Here is a 15,947-nt window from a genome sequence, read left to right on the forward strand (position 1 = left end):
GGGCGCTGATGCATAAAAGATATAATCTAATGAAATAAAATAATGTCAGCATCAGATATTCCTACTAACAAGAGTATTACGTCTCTCGTGTATATAAAAAAAGAGACTTTTTGTTTTGTTTTTACATTCGGAACAGGTAACCTTAGACAGAGGCAGTGCGCATGAGCGGTGAGCAACAGCCGCAAAGCTTTTCACCAACAACTTAGAGCTGCTTTTGATGGACTATGTGCTATTAGCGGAAGCTAGGCTGCTCGAATGAAATGGAAACGAATAAACAATCAGATAAAATAGTACGGCTAAATCGTCAGTTAAAGAGGCACACTCAAAAACACAAACCGTGAAAAATAAACGCGCATCCATACGGTATTTAAGCAAAGCCGGAAGTAGACGGCGGATGACTGTTTCGCTTCGCTGTTTCAGTGTCTGTCTTCGAGCGGTTGGTTTTTCAGGAGGGAAACTTTGCAAGGTTTAACGGGATTTGAGAACGATTCATTTATTTCGCCTAATTGCCAGAGCCAGTGCAGTCACACTGAAAGGTAGGGGCACACCTTGATGAAGGAACATGTTAATTTTCTCGTGTATTATGATATTTTACCCGCTTCAGTTTGCGCCATTCTCGCTAGTTTTGCAATGCACAAATGTGCGCCTTTTAGCACTGGCGGTCTTTGTCCCTATTCTCTATTGGATTATGATCTAGTTTATTCTTGTAGAATGTTTGACATCCCTGTTTGCTATTCCAGAGTAGAGGTCGTTAGGGGTTAGAAGAAATACAGTTATCACTTATCTGTCATCCCAAATTGTGGTCAAATGAAGTGCAATTGCGCATTTTTGTGCTGCATCAGGCCCTGTCAGACGCTAACAGCGCCAGTGCCTGTTGGGACAGAGCATGATTCTGGCGCACATGAGTTAGCTAGCTTAGCACGCTAACCGGCTAGCTTGCTAATCAAATAGCTTTTTATGGTCGGTTTGTTGACGTTTGTGTTGACTACAAGTTGACAGTAAAACTCAACAAACATGGCAGAAATGAAACATTAATGGTTTTATTTCCCGGGGCCCTTAAGTTAAACACCAGGCGCAACCGAAGAAGTAACGTTAGCATAATCTTTTTTTTTTTTGTAGACATGTAACGTTAACGTTATCACCCACTGTTAACTTCACTAGCTAGCTAGGTTAACGTTAGTCCCTTAGCAAACTTGCTTGACATGGTGGTTTAAACAATACTTTAAACCATACTTTAAGGTTTAAAAACTGTTAACTATTACGACTTAAGTTGGCTATATAGAGTACGACTCCACTGTTATGAAGTTGGTAAATGCTGCGTGGGCAGGTAGTAGTTATCGCTGGTGCCGTTTTGTAGCTGAATCCTCGTTTCAATTTTACCTTAAAATCAGCGTTGCTATAGAGAGCCATTAGACATTCCAACAGAGGGTCTCAATTAGAGCTCCTATTTAACTTTTAAAGGACAGGCAACACCGTGGTGTAACGTTACAACCACCTCCTGTAAAGAATAAGTTGGTAAAAGGGAGGACAGTCACAATTTAGTATGTAACCATAACGTTAATTTTATCTGGGAGATTTAACTGATAAAACGCCTTCATTTAGACTTAAGGGCTAATTAATGCACATATCCTTACATACTCCTTGGCGTTGATGCTTCATAAATGACTTAATCGACAAATCACATCACCTCTAAAAACAATAGATGTTAACAAGGTCAGTTCAAGTTTTTAAGGCAATGACCTCCACAAAGTGGACAAGGGCTTGTGATTCCTTGCTACTAAGTCATACCTGGTTAGAATTGGCTTTATAAAATTGACTTGGCATTTTCTTCCATTACAGGAGTACACAAATCATGTCAGGCATTGCATTGAGCCGGCTTGCCCAGGAGCGCAAGGCATGGCGGAAGGACCATCCTTTTGTAAGTTGCGTCTTATGACATGCACCTGTTCTGGCTTCACTTTGAGGGTTTATTTGATTGTCAAGTTCTCTGGTAAACATTTATGTCTTAACTGTTTGCACTCTGCTGGTCAATTTCAGGGATTTGTTGCTGTACCAACAAAAAATCCAGATGGAACAATGAATCTCATGAACTGGGAATGTGCTATTCCTGGCAAGAAAGGGGTAATATATTTTATAGTCTTCATACCAAACATATTTGTAGGGCTGTACTGAGTACCTTTTTTTTTTTTGACTTTGGTGCTTCAGTACTAATCAACAGTGAATAATAAGCTTCAGTGATTCACTGCTGTATGCATGTTTAACATTAAAACATGATGTATAAATATATGAATGTAAATTATTATTGTAATAGTTTAGTATTGTATGCACCATTTAAAAAGGTATGTGTAAAGGCTTTAGGTTGCTGTACAAATTATTGTAGGCCCAGTGTAATATGCAACTAAATTGTATACAGTATGTATTAGGACTGCACAAAATAGGTTTTTTTCCTTGTTTTTTTTCATTGCCATATCAACTGAAAGACACTTAAGATTTATTTTTTTTGTCAGTAGAAAGAAATAGCAGAAAACTGCACTGCATAAAAACTGCCAAACGGGTCCTTGGCCAAAAACACGTTTTAAAGAACCTGTTATGCATTATTGGGAACGGGGGGGGACTAAATATCCGAATCACAAAATTAAAAACCCAATATCTACCTAATGAGCGTATACTCTGATTTGGATACACAAATGCTTTACATAACAACCATTGCTAAACACAGTGAGCTTTGTAAGACCATGAGTGTATTTACTTGGAGTTGAGTATCCCGGTTATGATCTGGTTTTTGGAGTATCCAGTTTTGGTGTTTGATCATATAAAACCCATATCCTGTTTTAAGAAACTTGGATGAATCTTTCTCCTGTTTGAGAAACCTAAATATGCAAGCTTGAGTATTTTGAAAGACTGTGCTATTGTTGCATGTATTCGCCTCATCCTGAAATTTCTTAGTGCCGATGACTACCTGTTACGGCTGAACAATATTGTTTTAGCATCACCTGACCGGATTTATTATTTCCAAATGGAGCTATTCATTTATATATCGCAGTAACAGTTTTTTCCAATATCGTGCAGACCTACTATCTGTGCATGCACAGCATCAACTAAGTGCCGTAAAATAAATGCAAACAATGGTGGCAAATACAAAGAAAATATGCAATAACTTTTAATTCAAATATTCTTTTATTTAACAAATTAAACCTTGAATTGAGTATAAAACACACCACTAAAAAAATTGTAACATTTTAAAGTGCCGTTTTCTACTAATTTCTTTCGACTATCACAAAATCTCTAAATGTCTTTAAGAATATGTTGCATCTTTTTGTGATGGCCAGTTGATATTTAGGTAGGTAAAGGCATCGGATGCTGACCTGATAAGTCTGTGGTGGGCAGGTTGCAGGACACCTATTTTCCAATGTAAAAAAAATAAAAAATAAACCGAGGGGCAGGCACAAACCGAATGCAGTAATTGGCATACTAGTATTTTTTTTTTTTGTGTGTGTGTGCGGGGATATGAATAACTCAATTCATTAAGCCTCATAACCGGGATGCTAATGTCAATGTAAAGTAACCCAATCTCATTTCCGCAGCATGTTTTTAAACACATTATCTTACATAATAGAACTATAGAGGTACAGTATGATCGCATTTCCTATTCCAAATCGGGTGTTGATCCTTCTTTATCACAGCTCGAACAATGAAGAGCCTGAAACCTGCTTTTTAAAATGAATCTGGTAATAACAAGGTTTTTTGTCATTTTGGGTGGAAACTTGTGTGAGTATAAAACCAAATGGTTCTGTGTCTCTTCAGACTCCGTGGGAAGGAGGCCTGTTCAAACTGCGCATGTTGTTCAAGGATGACTACCCTTCTTCACCTCCAAAATGTGAGTTAATGTGTTGGACCTGGGCTCAGCTTAAACAAAACTGTAATAGATAATACTACACACTGTAATTACTACACACTCTTTTTAAGCTGTAGCAGATTCTTGTAGAAATGAATCTGCATTATGCAGTCAGTAGATGGACCTAATAGCAAACGCTGCACAGAAAAAAATCGCTTCATCTGAAATGTAAAGCCAGATGTACACCACAGTACGTGTTTTCCTTTGTGGACATTTTGCATTTTTGAAACTGAAAATCGCAGTAAGAAAACATATTGAGTGTTTGAAAATGGCCCAAATAAGGTCAGGAGTACCCCAGCGCTGTCAAAACAGATGGGCAACAAACCTCCATATTGGCTGTTTTTTATTAGTCACTCAACATTCACTTCCCCTTGGCAGAATGCCTGCTGCCATAAGTGATTTGAATGATTTTTAAAAAGGGGTAATAATACATTTTATAATTAATACTTGTATAGCACCTTTCATACAAGATATGCACCACAAAGTGCTTTACAATAAGGAAATTGCATGACATAAACACACAAAAACAAGGATTGAATGCTATAATTAATGGAAAATACTACACACTTGAACGGACAGTCAATTCATGATAGTTTGGGGAGTTGTCGGTACCCAATCTGTGCGCATGCGCAAGATGTTAATCCGGTTTCATGAGGATTTACAACACTGAATGAATCACAATCTGTTCCCACGCTTCTGCCCTTAGCCTCCACTGGGAAGCTAACGTTAGTTTAACAGCTAATTCGGTTAACCGCTAGCTGACAGCTTGATTCAGTCTAAAATAATAACTCAAACTAAACTGTGGGAAACGTTTGCTTCAAACGTTGGCTTACTTTCATTCCGTGGTGTGCGGTGGTTTATGGGATAAGTAGTTCCTTTGGTCGATAATGAAAATATGTTCAGTCTTGTACTTTATTTTTTTTTTACTTTCTGGGATTTTTCTGTTTGTTTCGTCACTTAATATGTTGTAAGTGTATGAGTCAGCTGGTTAGCCTAAGGCATGGTCTAAAACTTGACAGACAGACATACATACATACATACATACATACATACATACATACATTTATTTTGCAGACGTAAATGGGAGAAATTAATGAGAAATTTACTTCCAGAACCCAAAGTCCCTCTGATGACGGGCAATGGGAAATATACAAAATACATAAACATTTGTATTGGGTGTTTATTGGCCGATGTGGCTTGTTGACAATCTCTATTGGTGGCAAATAAAACATGATTGGGACATTTCTACTTGAGATATTGGCCTGCTGTGTAAACCAAATCACGTCCGAGTTTCAAATATACAGCCACGGGCATGGTGTTATCTGAATGTTTCATTCAAAAAACCCTTAGGCCATTGTTTGTGTGAACAACAGAAGTTGCTGCCTTTTAGGGGAACAGTTCAGTCAGTGTAAACTCTGAAAAAGCCCAGTGACATTTGTGTTCATCTTGTCGTCTTGTCATATTAACATTTGTAATGGATATGAAGCATAAGTGAATTTTAACATTTTCTTGTATTTCAGGTAAATTTGAGCCTCCACTCTTTCACCCAAATGTGTATCCGTCAGGCACAGTATGCCTATCTATTCTAGAGGAGGACAAGGACTGGAGACCGGCCATTACAATAAAGCAGGTTAGGATTGTCAAGAAAACCTTATTTACATTATTAGGCTTTTCCAAAAGATCTTTTAAACGGCTTCTATTTCGTTTTTTGGTTTCATACTTTATCTCTAAACGGCACCAAAGCGTTTGTTGGTCCAAGTTTTGCTGCTGGTGAGCAACCACAGCCCTAGTTTTTGCACTGTTTCCCACACTGTAGCTGCACTTTGTCTGGCTTTTTTTTGACTTATTCAACATGTCAACATTGTAACATGATTGGCTATTCAGCTTGAAAACGGCAGTGGAGAAAGCAATCAAGCAAACAAACAACGTGAAAGTGCACACAAGGCTCTTCTCATTTTTATTTTTATCTCATCTGATCAATCCAGTAAACCTGAGAGCTGTCAAAACAGGCTCAAAATGAACGTTAAAAAAAAAAAACTAGGTTGAAATGAATGGAATATCATATTTTTGCACAATGTGTCCATAAGATGGCAAACTTATGTACGTTACCTTGTACATAGGTGTAACAACAACTACATAACTACTTGTGTAAACTAACGTTAATGTTCTGCCATGAAATTTAATATAAAGACCGTAACCGATCTCTTTTAGAACCGTTGCTGGTGCTAGAGGAACCACAATAACTAGCTGGCTGGCCATTAACTGGTAAAACGTAACAACTTAATGTTTCATTCAATCCCTCTTTTCACACTGTAGGAAAGAAGAATTATATCGTCAGAGTGACAAACAATTGTTTGGCAAATTTTTGTGTAGCATGAATGCATGTTAGGTGGGTGGAAGTAGAAAGCTGTCATTAGCTAACTAACGTTAGCCAGCGGTCGTATGGTCCCTCTGCTCCCCACAGCATGGTGACTTTGCTGAGGGACCGGATGACAGCCCAGGAGAGGCACAGTCTGGTTAGCCATCTCCCGGTGTTTGCTGTCTTCCCGGCGGGGAGTGAAGCAGGGGGACCATAGGCTCTGTTCTGTTCTGCCACTGCTGATTTGAGCAATGTGGGTATCATAGCAGCATTTTTATCCGGTTTCCCTTTTTAAATGACAGGTAGATTACCGTCGCCTGCTGGTATGGAGAGTAATTTTCTTGCATGCATTCCCAGAACGTACGTGGAACTAGGCTGTTGGCTGTAGTCTCTGCTATATCTCTTTTTTTTTTTTTGGGCCAAGACAAGGGCTATTTGGGCCAAGGTCAGGCCACGCCACAGTCGGCCATCTTTGCCACTAGTTCTTGGCCGTCTGTATATCTGTAAATGCATCTAAAAATCACTTAATTAGTGGCCATAATAATTTGGGTATTTTCAGATATCTTGGCATAGTTATTAAACACTTGAAAAAGTATGGGATATGGCAAATAAATGCAGGTTTTCTGATATTAAACTTGAAATGTAATTTTTTTTTTAAAAAGGTTCAGCTAATCAGTCCCTTTTTTTTATTTAATGGATATAAGGGATGTTTTGAGTCATTAAGTTCTAATTCAAATGCAAATTGAGAGTTCAAGCAACATACCTAGACCTTTTAGTGACTGACAAATATAAGCAGCATAATAAGGAAATGCAAAACGGATGAATTAAAAAAAAATATTTGGTTCATTTATCCTTCAGATCTTATTAGGTATCCAGGAACTCCTAAATGAACCAAATATCCAGGATCCAGCCCAAGCAGAGGCTTACACAATCTACTGGTGAGTGATATTGGATTTCATCTTTTTTTTAATCGTGACACTGAAATGTGAAAATACTAAATAATTTACAAAGGGACATTTGTGTCAGAGAAAGATGAAGGAAAAGAGAAGTGACTTATTGTATATACGCTGCTGATGCTCCCATTGTATTAAAAAAAAGAAGAAAAAAAAAAGAAATTGAAATCACTGGCTGGGGGGAGTGTTGATTCATCTTTAGGCGCTGTATAAACAAAACACTTAAAGGTGCTCTAAGTGATGGCACACATTTTAAAGGCTGGAACATTTGCTGTCACATACAGCAAACGTCTCCTCACTATCCGCGAGTTGCCTGTCCCCAGAACACACTGTAAAAAAAAAAACACGGCCTCTGTAGACAGCCCAGGGTCTACAAACGGCAACAAAAACAAAATGTGCCCACTTGCACCATGAAGCATACACAAACAGGGTTCCAGCATTCCAGCCAATAGCAATAGTGTGGGTGTGGGTGGGTGGTTCTCCTCCCCTTTGGTTTCTCCACGTTAACCTACAGGATCAGGCAGTGACTGCTCTCACAGACTAAGATGAGAAGTGTGTGTGCGCACAGGGGGGCGATTGCATACATGCTTTGTGATGTGTCAATTGACAGAAATGTAGCATTAATTCCAATATGGCTGAGGTTGCATTGCAAAAAAATTAGACCTTAAAATTGTAGTAGTTTGAACACGGTTCCTGATTTGAGTAAGTGCACAGAGCACTATGATAACTGCATTTTTTTGTTTTGTTTTTTTTGTTTGCCCTTTCCAGCCAAAACAGAGTAGAATATGAAAAAAGAGTTCGAGCACAAGCCAAAAAATTCTCCCCCTCGTAAGGGCGAAGACTTGCTCCGTTGTGGCAGAAGGAATGGGTTTAACAAGAATCACCTCCCCGCTCACTCTCTCAATGAATGTGCGCCTCTCACATCAGGACTTGCTTAAAGACTCCTATTTAAGCTCCACACATTCTGTGCCATCCGACCTATCATTTTGTGTTCTTATTTGCCAGTTGGCGCATAATGCTGGGAGGGGATGGGTGCTTCAGCACCCTGGTTATTTCTTTTAAACATTAATTGGCTTATGTGGTGCAAGGGACGCCGCTCGCTACCAGTTTCATCATCTCCGTGCAAGCTGGCTGTCATCAATGTTCAAGGAAGAAAATGTCTGTTTTATATTGCTCTTTCACAGGTTATATTCCTTTATTGTTTCCCCCCCCTTTATTTTCCATAAATTTAATGTAAAATTAGCTTATTTCATTGTCAGTATTTGAACTGCTGTATAATGAATGGCACTTTTATACTGTTGTATCTCACTAGTGTCTCTAGATGGCTCTGTCTAATTCTCTTTCCCAGGTTTTCTATTCAGCATGCTGTAATATATGATAGAATCTGCTGCCTTGGCTGTCTTTTTGTTATTCAGAGTGTTTGCTATGAAATAAATAAAAAATAGCCATGATGACTAAAGTAGGTAGGCTTACTTCTGTATCAGACTTTAAGGTTATATGGTGCTTTGTTCATGTTTGTGTTGGCGTAAATAAAACTTTCTACAAAATGTTAGCTTTTTTATTAAATCAGAATTTACAGCAAATTTAACTTGGTGTCAGACGATGCAAAACTTATGAACCTGAGGTTTGTTAAAACCTCTTAGTTTACATTTACACAATTTACTCATTTGATGCAAGCAAACAGTTCTAGAATTACTATTTAATGTAATCAAAATGCAAAATGCTGTGGATAAGTGCACATTGAAGTTATAATAGCCAAAATAACTCAAATTAGGAATGTACTGTAATTATTTTTTTTAGCTTAAAGCAGTTGAAAGTCGTTTTGAAGCATTAGTTGAACTGTTAGGCCTACTGATATTAACAGTTCAACTTTACACTATTTTACTGTCCAGTACTATACACAAACGGATCAGCTTATTCTTCAGTGATGGCCTCTACACTGACCGCCCATTTTGGGTGGGCTGTTGTTGATGGTCCCCCATGGTGCTCTGCTATGACCGGGCTACTCTGCTGGAAGGCGCTCAGGGTGCAGTACTCATTGCAGTACCAGGGAGGGTCCCTCTCCAGCCAACACCCTGAGTCTCCTTCAGTAGGACTCCACCCACTCTGGAGTGAGCTTCCGGGGGATGGCAACGGAAACATGGTGCTCACAGCGTACGGGATGCCCAGGAGAGAAGTATCACAGCCTGGGTCCGTTATATTGCTGTATGTGCTACCCTCCACGAACTGGTGGTGAAAGTGGGGCTGACACTCTTCCCCCTCGACAACTGCACACTTGATTAGCGTGTCAATTTGGAGCGCTTCCTCTGTCTTCAGCATGTCTTCTGGGTTTTTTTGAGTAACCACCCATTTCTATAATCACAGTCATGTTTAGGGACATTTCTCAAACAATAGTTAGTATTGTATGTGACGTGTTAAGCTTACCTTGAAATCTCCCTGGCAGTCCCTGTACATGGTGTCAAAATAGGGCGCTGGAGTCGGGATGAAGGCACTCTGCTGCCACCTATAAGTGTGAGGAATAAAACGAAAAAACAAACATTTAGTGTGTATTGTTTGTTAGAAATTGTATTTGTGAGGAGTCAAAAGCTGGAGGGGGACCTTACTTGAATGGAGCGTAGCAGAAAAGTAATATGACTGCCACCATCACAAATAAGGGAATGAGCACCTTAATCAGTCCAGAAACCATTGCATTTGATGGGAGATCTGTATGGACTAAAATACATTACTAAATAATTAAAACGGCAAAATTGTGGGCTGAGATGCAAAAGGATAATTTTTAAGTAATGACTTTACAATAACTGCTTTCTCAACAAGTTGCCTTTAAGTTGAAGATCCACTTCATTAAGCTTAGATCAGCAGACTATTTGGAAGAGACTCACCATTCCCAGCTGACTCCGTCTCCCAGTGAATCTCAGAAGACCAGTCACTCCACTGTCCCTTGTAAGTAACTTGATTAGGACTTGACCGCACTCTGGCAGTGTACTTGGTGTCTGGTGCAAAATTCTGATCATCCACAGAAGAACTCTTGCTTTCTGTGTTAATTTCATGCGATAAAACCTGAGATAAATAAACAGGTTGTTATGTAGTGAAACTTTGCAAAGGAGAGAAGTGTCCTTTACGGTGGCCCGTTAGTGCTCAAACAAACCAATTTATTAGTCACAGATATATGACGATTATTCAAGAAATGGGTAAATGATTTATCAATGTTACTACCAAGAGATTCATAGTTACAATCTACAATTTATCAATTGCTTTATGACTCAATTTTATTTTTGACAAAATCAGTGTTGTCAGTCTTTTCCATCATGGTACAAATCATGTGTACTGATCAGTTATTTGATTAAATGTGGGGGGTTATTTATTGATGAATTGTATTATTTAGGTATATCATATCATTATCACCTAATGTCGACCCTTTTGGTACAGGGATCCTGTGTCAAAATCTAGTTTTTAAGAGCTTTGATATTGTGATAAATTAGCGGCATGTTCAGCGAACTTTAGCCGCCTCTAACAGACCAGAGCTCTTTCCTAAAAAGCTTGGGTTATTCTTTAATTCCAAGCACCAAATTCTGGTTTAACGTTGAATCTCACGTTGTGTTTGTCTCCTCTTTTGTAGTAGTGGAGCTGATACTTGAAGCTTTTGATCAGATTGGTGTCCTGGCCCACTTCCTCATAGGTGTTTCTCCAGGTGAAGTGGTGTTGACTTGAGTTGTGGGTGACTGTGAGACAGCACGGTGCGTTTGGTTTAACTGAAGGGAAGACACATTCAAGACAAACATACACAAAAGGCAGGTTTTTAAATAGGCAGACTTCAGTTTTTTTTTCTATATACAGATGTGTTCAGTGTGTTTCTTACTGGTTGTCACAGGCGCATAATTGTCATCCAGCTTTTCACACAATTCAGACCCATCACTTTTGTTGTGGCATAGCGAGATTTCAAAAGAATCTAAATCGTCAAAGGACTCCGAATAATCGTCATCAGGCATCGGATTGGATGTGTTAAGGGAGCAGAAGTAATCCCCGTTGGTGTTTGTCAGCATACACACAAACTTATTTCTGCACAAAGCAGTAATGAGACAATATCATCATCACATTTAAGGTCATATATTATTAATACATATGAATACAAAAAAGAAAAAAAGCCTCACCCATATATGTGTATGAAAGTGAGCCAGTAGCAGTAGCTGTCTGAGCTGTTTTCTGATGGTGCGATGCTCAGGGAGCAGTTGATGGTGAACAGGTAATCGTTCACACAGTGAATATCATGGTCCACACCTAAAACATATACAGGCAATGTTTTATTGAGAGTGTATGGAGAAAAGCAGATATTTTACGTGTCACTTTGTAACTTCATTTAATGAACGGATCCCTATAGTTGGGGAATTCTCATCTCTGTATTTGTAGGTTTTTCTTTCCCTCTGCAAGACGACTGCATCCATCCAGTCTAAAAAACTGGACTCTAGTAACATTTTAAATTGCAGGATTTATGGCTTATTGTAAGAAAAAACTTCTTTAATTACATTTAAAGCTGCAGACTTAAAATACAGTCTCCCATATCTTCCATTAAAATCACTTTTTAGCCAATATGGACAGAAGATACAATTACGGAGACTGCTAACACTGTTAATGTCCATATGGACATGTGAGTATTGTTTAAGGACAGACTTGAAAAAATTTGAACTTATTCTTTAATTGATGATTGTAAAATGGAAAAAAAAACGGCAGCATTTCTAAATGACTCACCGACATCTAAAACTGTAAGTACATTGGTTTATTGTAGAATGAAAAACATTACATTAATAAAAGATAGTGGACTTTCGCTTTTATAATAGGAAAGTTTCCCAGACTTTTCTCAGAAGGTCAAGTAAACCATAGCTGATGTGCTCCTCAGAGTCAGTTAAACACATAACACAGCCTCTGAGCCATTTATTCTAACTTTAAAAGTGGATGTTGTTTTACATCTAGTTTTTAAATAATCTTACATTTACATTTTACAGTTATTCGTTTGACTTTTGCACCAAGCAAAGTACAAAAGAACGTACAATCCAACCAATCTAATTATCATGATTTTCTATCACATGAAAAAAAAAGAATAAAGATACTGGTAGAGACATAACCTGCGATAGGATTTCCATGCAGACAGACAACGTTAGTAGATCCGAACAGAAACCCGATGAGCAGCATCGGCTTCAGCCTCAGCGGAGAGCAACTATCCATCACGCCAGAAGGTCCAGACATCGCCTCGGTCCGGGGAGGTCTCAGTTAACTCGTGTTGCACAGAAGCATTTGTATAAAATAAAAACAAAACAAGAAGGAGGCATCAGTGAGTCCGTTAACAGTGATAGCGATCACTCAGCGGTCTCTACTCAGAGAGGATGTGCTTTTTTAAGAGAGCAGTTGTAAAAGGAAAGTGTGCGAGAGGGGTAAGGCTGCAGTTTAGGCAAACATAATGTTGAGTCTCAGGTCCCAACCTCACAATCGATCATACTCTGCACTGAGTTTGGTTCTTTTCATGACATTTGGCTATGTTTTCTTATTATCAGACGTATTTTAGTTGCTTTAGAAACCGATAAAAATCCAAAATTGATAATGCTTTTGAATCTGTAAATGTTTTACCTTTATTCTTTCTACGTCCTTCAGATTTTTTCACTTGTGGTAACCTACTGAATAGGCACAAAGCTGGAAGAAATTCAGCTCACACCAGCCCTGATAAGATTGATTTTGATCAACAGGCTGACAAGACACCAAAAATACACATGCAATGATGTCACGTAACATCTCTCTGGAGCTTTGGAAACAACAATTTGTCACATAAAAGCTCATGTGCTGTAAGAAATCTACGTACTTTAAATCACAAATGTACCATGGACATAATTCACATGAAATGGATTACACACATTTTTATGGACGTTGGTTGTGATTGTCCATATACAATATAAAGAGTTCCCTTCTCAAGTACAGGGATGTCCAACTAAATGTTCCTTGTGGCTCTTTGTATGAACTAACACATCTTTAAAGTTTTTCACACTAGATAACAAAACAAAGTGACTTATGAGAATGTATTTTAGCTTTGTGGATTGATTGGAGGTTAGTGTTAGTAAGAAAGAATTTATATGCCCAAATGGCAAAACTTACTTTATGCTGGTGTACTTTAGTGATGACTTAAATGATTTTATGTCATCTGATTCATCAAAAAGATGTAGGGCAAAACATATTGGTGATTTTCGTTGTCAAATGGAGCAACCTGGAATTGGAATATAAGTTATTGTGCAACTCCCAAGAGTGTTGTGCAATGTGTAGAGCAGAGACAAGAGATCAGCTAAATGTTGGTTGTGTGTTGTGGTGATCCTACATAAGATACGAGCTGTCTTCCTCTTACGATTTTGTTGATTTAGTGTTAGTAACGTACACATTAGTAGACTATCTCTGTGTGGAAGTTCACACACAGTGCATGAAGTCATTTGCAATTGATCAAGAGGATGCAAAAAGTTTGACCCTGTGTGCCAGTTCTAGCTTTCTCAGTCTAATTAGGACAAAACACGATTAGTGCAATGCATTATACAAGACTGTTAATTTGGGGTCCAAGGGGGGAAGGTTTTGTTAGCGTGTCAACATCATCACATTGTTACAGTTGTTGCTAAAGGTTAAACGTTAAGAAGGCAATACTCTCAGGGCTACTTTTTACATATACAAATAGTTTCAGAGATCATTTGAACAGGAACACAGTAAACAGCATGTGACCACGCCACAGTCAAGTCCATGCGATAAAATAGGTTTCATTTGGGTTTTTGCTACCCCAAATATCTGCACACATCTGAACTCTTTACTTTACCACAGAGCATAAAGGAGGCCTATTTTTATTTGTTGAAACTTAAATGACTTTCTGTTCCCCACACTTGAAGCAGTGTAAACTTAACTTGTGTTGAAAACTCGAGATTGGCTGTTGTGAGATGGGAACAATTTCGAGTCTATATTGTGCAAGAGCAGAAACCCTGATAGCTCCATCGGCAACTCGTCGCAGTTCCGCCACATCTGATATGAGCACTTTATTTTTGTACTTTGATAAGAATGTTTCCTTCTTTGCGATAGAAATATAAAGATGGTACATGTTGTAAGATGTAACTTTTGACACCAAATAACATGCAATCTGACTAATGAAGATCTGAGGGTGTGATTGCGGCAGCATAAAGTCAAATAACCAAATAACAAAATCATAACAAATCTGCTGATCAGAATAATAACATTAACCAGACAATTTCTGTTGAAACTAAACAAAAACATTTATCGACATGCAAACCTTGTATTATTATTTTTTAAGTTACCGAGATAAAATGTTTGCAACAACAACTTAATAGTTTAAACAATTTGTCATATAGTAACTCAAAATACAAATGATTAGAAATACCCTAGTTCAAAGTCTACAGCACAGCTTTACTGAAAAACTCACTAGTCTAAATGAACTGCTCATAGAATGAGATCTCATATCAACCTGAGTCTCAACCAACAAACTCAGAGGAATTAGACAAAAACGTGTATTTTATTTTTTTATCTTTCACTTGCAACACAAAGTAATACTAATTGCTGTATGATATAAGCATGGTTATGAATTAAAGGTTGCAGGCCTAGTATTAGTAGAGCAAACCTAAGCAGTGTTGCAGCCTATTTACCCAATATGTTGCCTGATATAGGAACATATCACATTATATAATTCATGACAAAGTGTATTAAAATCATTGCTAAACTCCACATGTACAACTCCTGTATTTCTCTTATCTCTGGGTGTGTGTATGTTTGTATTCTCTGGGAAGCCCCTCCCTCGACTGTCCTCTGAGCCCCTGTGAAGAAAGCAGGATTTCTCCATTTTGCATGAAACACAGTACCTACCTACATCTGACCTATGACATCTTTGATTCCAAAATGTTGCTACATTAGGGTTAGACAATTTATTAATGTAATACAGATAGTCATGCCCAAGTAAAAGTACTAGTTCCAAACTGTAAAAATACTCTGTTACCAGCTTCCTCCGTTGAAAATATGAACTAAGTAAGAAAAATATCATACATTTTTTTAGTATTAAGTATTGAAAAGAAACAAACAGAAACATTTTCAAAACTGGAATGTTCAAAGCAGTTCTGTCAATCAACTAAGTGAATAACCGGCTAATCTTTTTGAGCTGGACTTGTAGGCCTACGTATTTGCTGGGCAGCTTGTTAATAATGAAACATCATATTTTACAAACATGTTTTCTGTACAAAAATTTTAATTTGTCTTAACTGATACAGTATATGTCAGATTACAATAATATCTAAGCATTTGACAAAGTCTGCTACTGACTCTTTTTGCTTTGAAATCCAAATCAACCGTTTGTCCTTCACCTATATGAGATAAGAAAGACTTTTGACTAAACTAAACTATTGTTTAGTCAAACAAAGGAATTTCTTCTCCAGTGGTTCTGTCCGCTGTTCAGCAAAGGAACCCATCACCTTCCCTCCCCTCCACCAGGAACTGGCCTCTGTAGACACAGCAATTCAAGCTGGAGGTTGTTGTTCTAGGAGTCACCATAGGACTCTCCCCTTGCACGGTGTTTCAGGACCCAAAACCTGGAAGGGGAGGAAGGATGTTGGGATCCGCCTCAAAGGACCAAGTTGTTAAGATAATTGTTTTATTAAAAAATGGCCAAAAATCCCTGGAGGTATCGCAAAAGCGTGTTTACTTGCAAGTAGGGTTCAGTTTTACAGCA

The 15,947-nt window shown here is 38.2% G+C and overlaps 2 protein-coding genes across 3 annotated transcripts; one reads left to right on the plus strand and one right to left on the minus strand.

Moving 5' to 3' along the window:
* The first annotated feature begins 251 nt into the window (after positions 1 to 251).
* Positions 252 to 8,754, plus strand: ube2ib (ubiquitin-conjugating enzyme E2Ib). The gene is made up of 7 exons (XM_032502605.1): positions 252 to 536; positions 1,840 to 1,918; positions 2,038 to 2,121; positions 3,805 to 3,877; positions 5,416 to 5,525; positions 7,113 to 7,192; positions 7,976 to 8,754. The coding sequence occupies exons 2-7, from the start codon at positions 1,853 to 1,855 to the stop codon at positions 8,037 to 8,039; spliced, it is 477 nt and encodes a 158-aa protein (XP_032358496.1). The 5' UTR covers positions 252 to 536; positions 1,840 to 1,852; the 3' UTR covers positions 8,040 to 8,754.
* A 57-nt stretch (positions 8,755 to 8,811) lies between these two features.
* Positions 8,812 to 12,795, minus strand: LOC116671371 (interleukin-21 receptor). Of its 2 annotated transcripts, none has more exons than XM_032502599.1 (8): positions 12,310 to 12,795; positions 11,356 to 11,482; positions 11,064 to 11,263; positions 10,799 to 10,956; positions 10,087 to 10,264; positions 9,811 to 9,910; positions 9,632 to 9,710; positions 8,812 to 9,559 (listed from the first exon to the last, which is right to left on the minus strand). In XM_032502599.1, exons 1-8 carry the CDS (start codon positions 12,443 to 12,445, stop codon positions 9,122 to 9,124), a joined length of 1,416 nt encoding a protein of 471 aa, XP_032358490.1. In that variant the 5' UTR covers positions 12,446 to 12,795; the 3' UTR covers positions 8,812 to 9,121. The 2 variants fall into 2 exon arrangements, with proteins under 2 accessions (XP_032358490.1, XP_032358491.1); XM_032502600.1 differs by having other exon boundaries at positions 9,811 to 9,919; positions 12,325 to 12,788.
* Positions 12,796 to 15,947: the final 3,152 nt, after the last annotated feature.

Source organism: Etheostoma spectabile, chromosome 21, assembly GCF_008692095.1.
Source record: "Etheostoma spectabile isolate EspeVRDwgs_2016 chromosome 21, UIUC_Espe_1.0, whole genome shotgun sequence".
Taxonomy (NCBI): Eukaryota; Metazoa; Chordata; class Actinopteri; order Perciformes; family Percidae; genus Etheostoma; species Etheostoma spectabile.

Bases quoted from the DNA above. Each gene is read 5' to 3' on its own strand.
- ube2ib (XM_032502605.1), top strand. From the start codon at position 1,853: ATGTCAGGCATTGCATTGAGCCGGCTTGCCCAGGAGCGCAAGGCATGG. The intron at 1,919-2,037 runs GTAAGTTGCGTC...GGTCAATTTCAG, and splicing joins GGCGGAAGGACCATCCTTTT to GGATTTGTTGCTGTACCAAC. The intron at 2,122-3,804 runs GTAATATATTTT...GTGTCTCTTCAG, and splicing joins CTATTCCTGGCAAGAAAGGG to ACTCCGTGGGAAGGAGGCCT.
- LOC116671371 (XM_032502599.1), bottom strand. From the start codon at position 12,445: ATGTCTGGACCTTCTGGCGTGATGGATAGTTGCTCTCCGCTGAGGCTG. The intron at 11,483-12,309 runs GTATCTTTATTC...TATATGTTTTAG, and splicing joins CGCAGGTTATGTCTCTACCA to GTGTGGACCATGATATTCAC. The intron at 9,711-9,810 runs GTAAGGTCCCCC...TCACACTTATAG, and splicing joins TTCTGCTACGCTCCATTCAA to GTGGCAGCAGAGTGCCTTCA.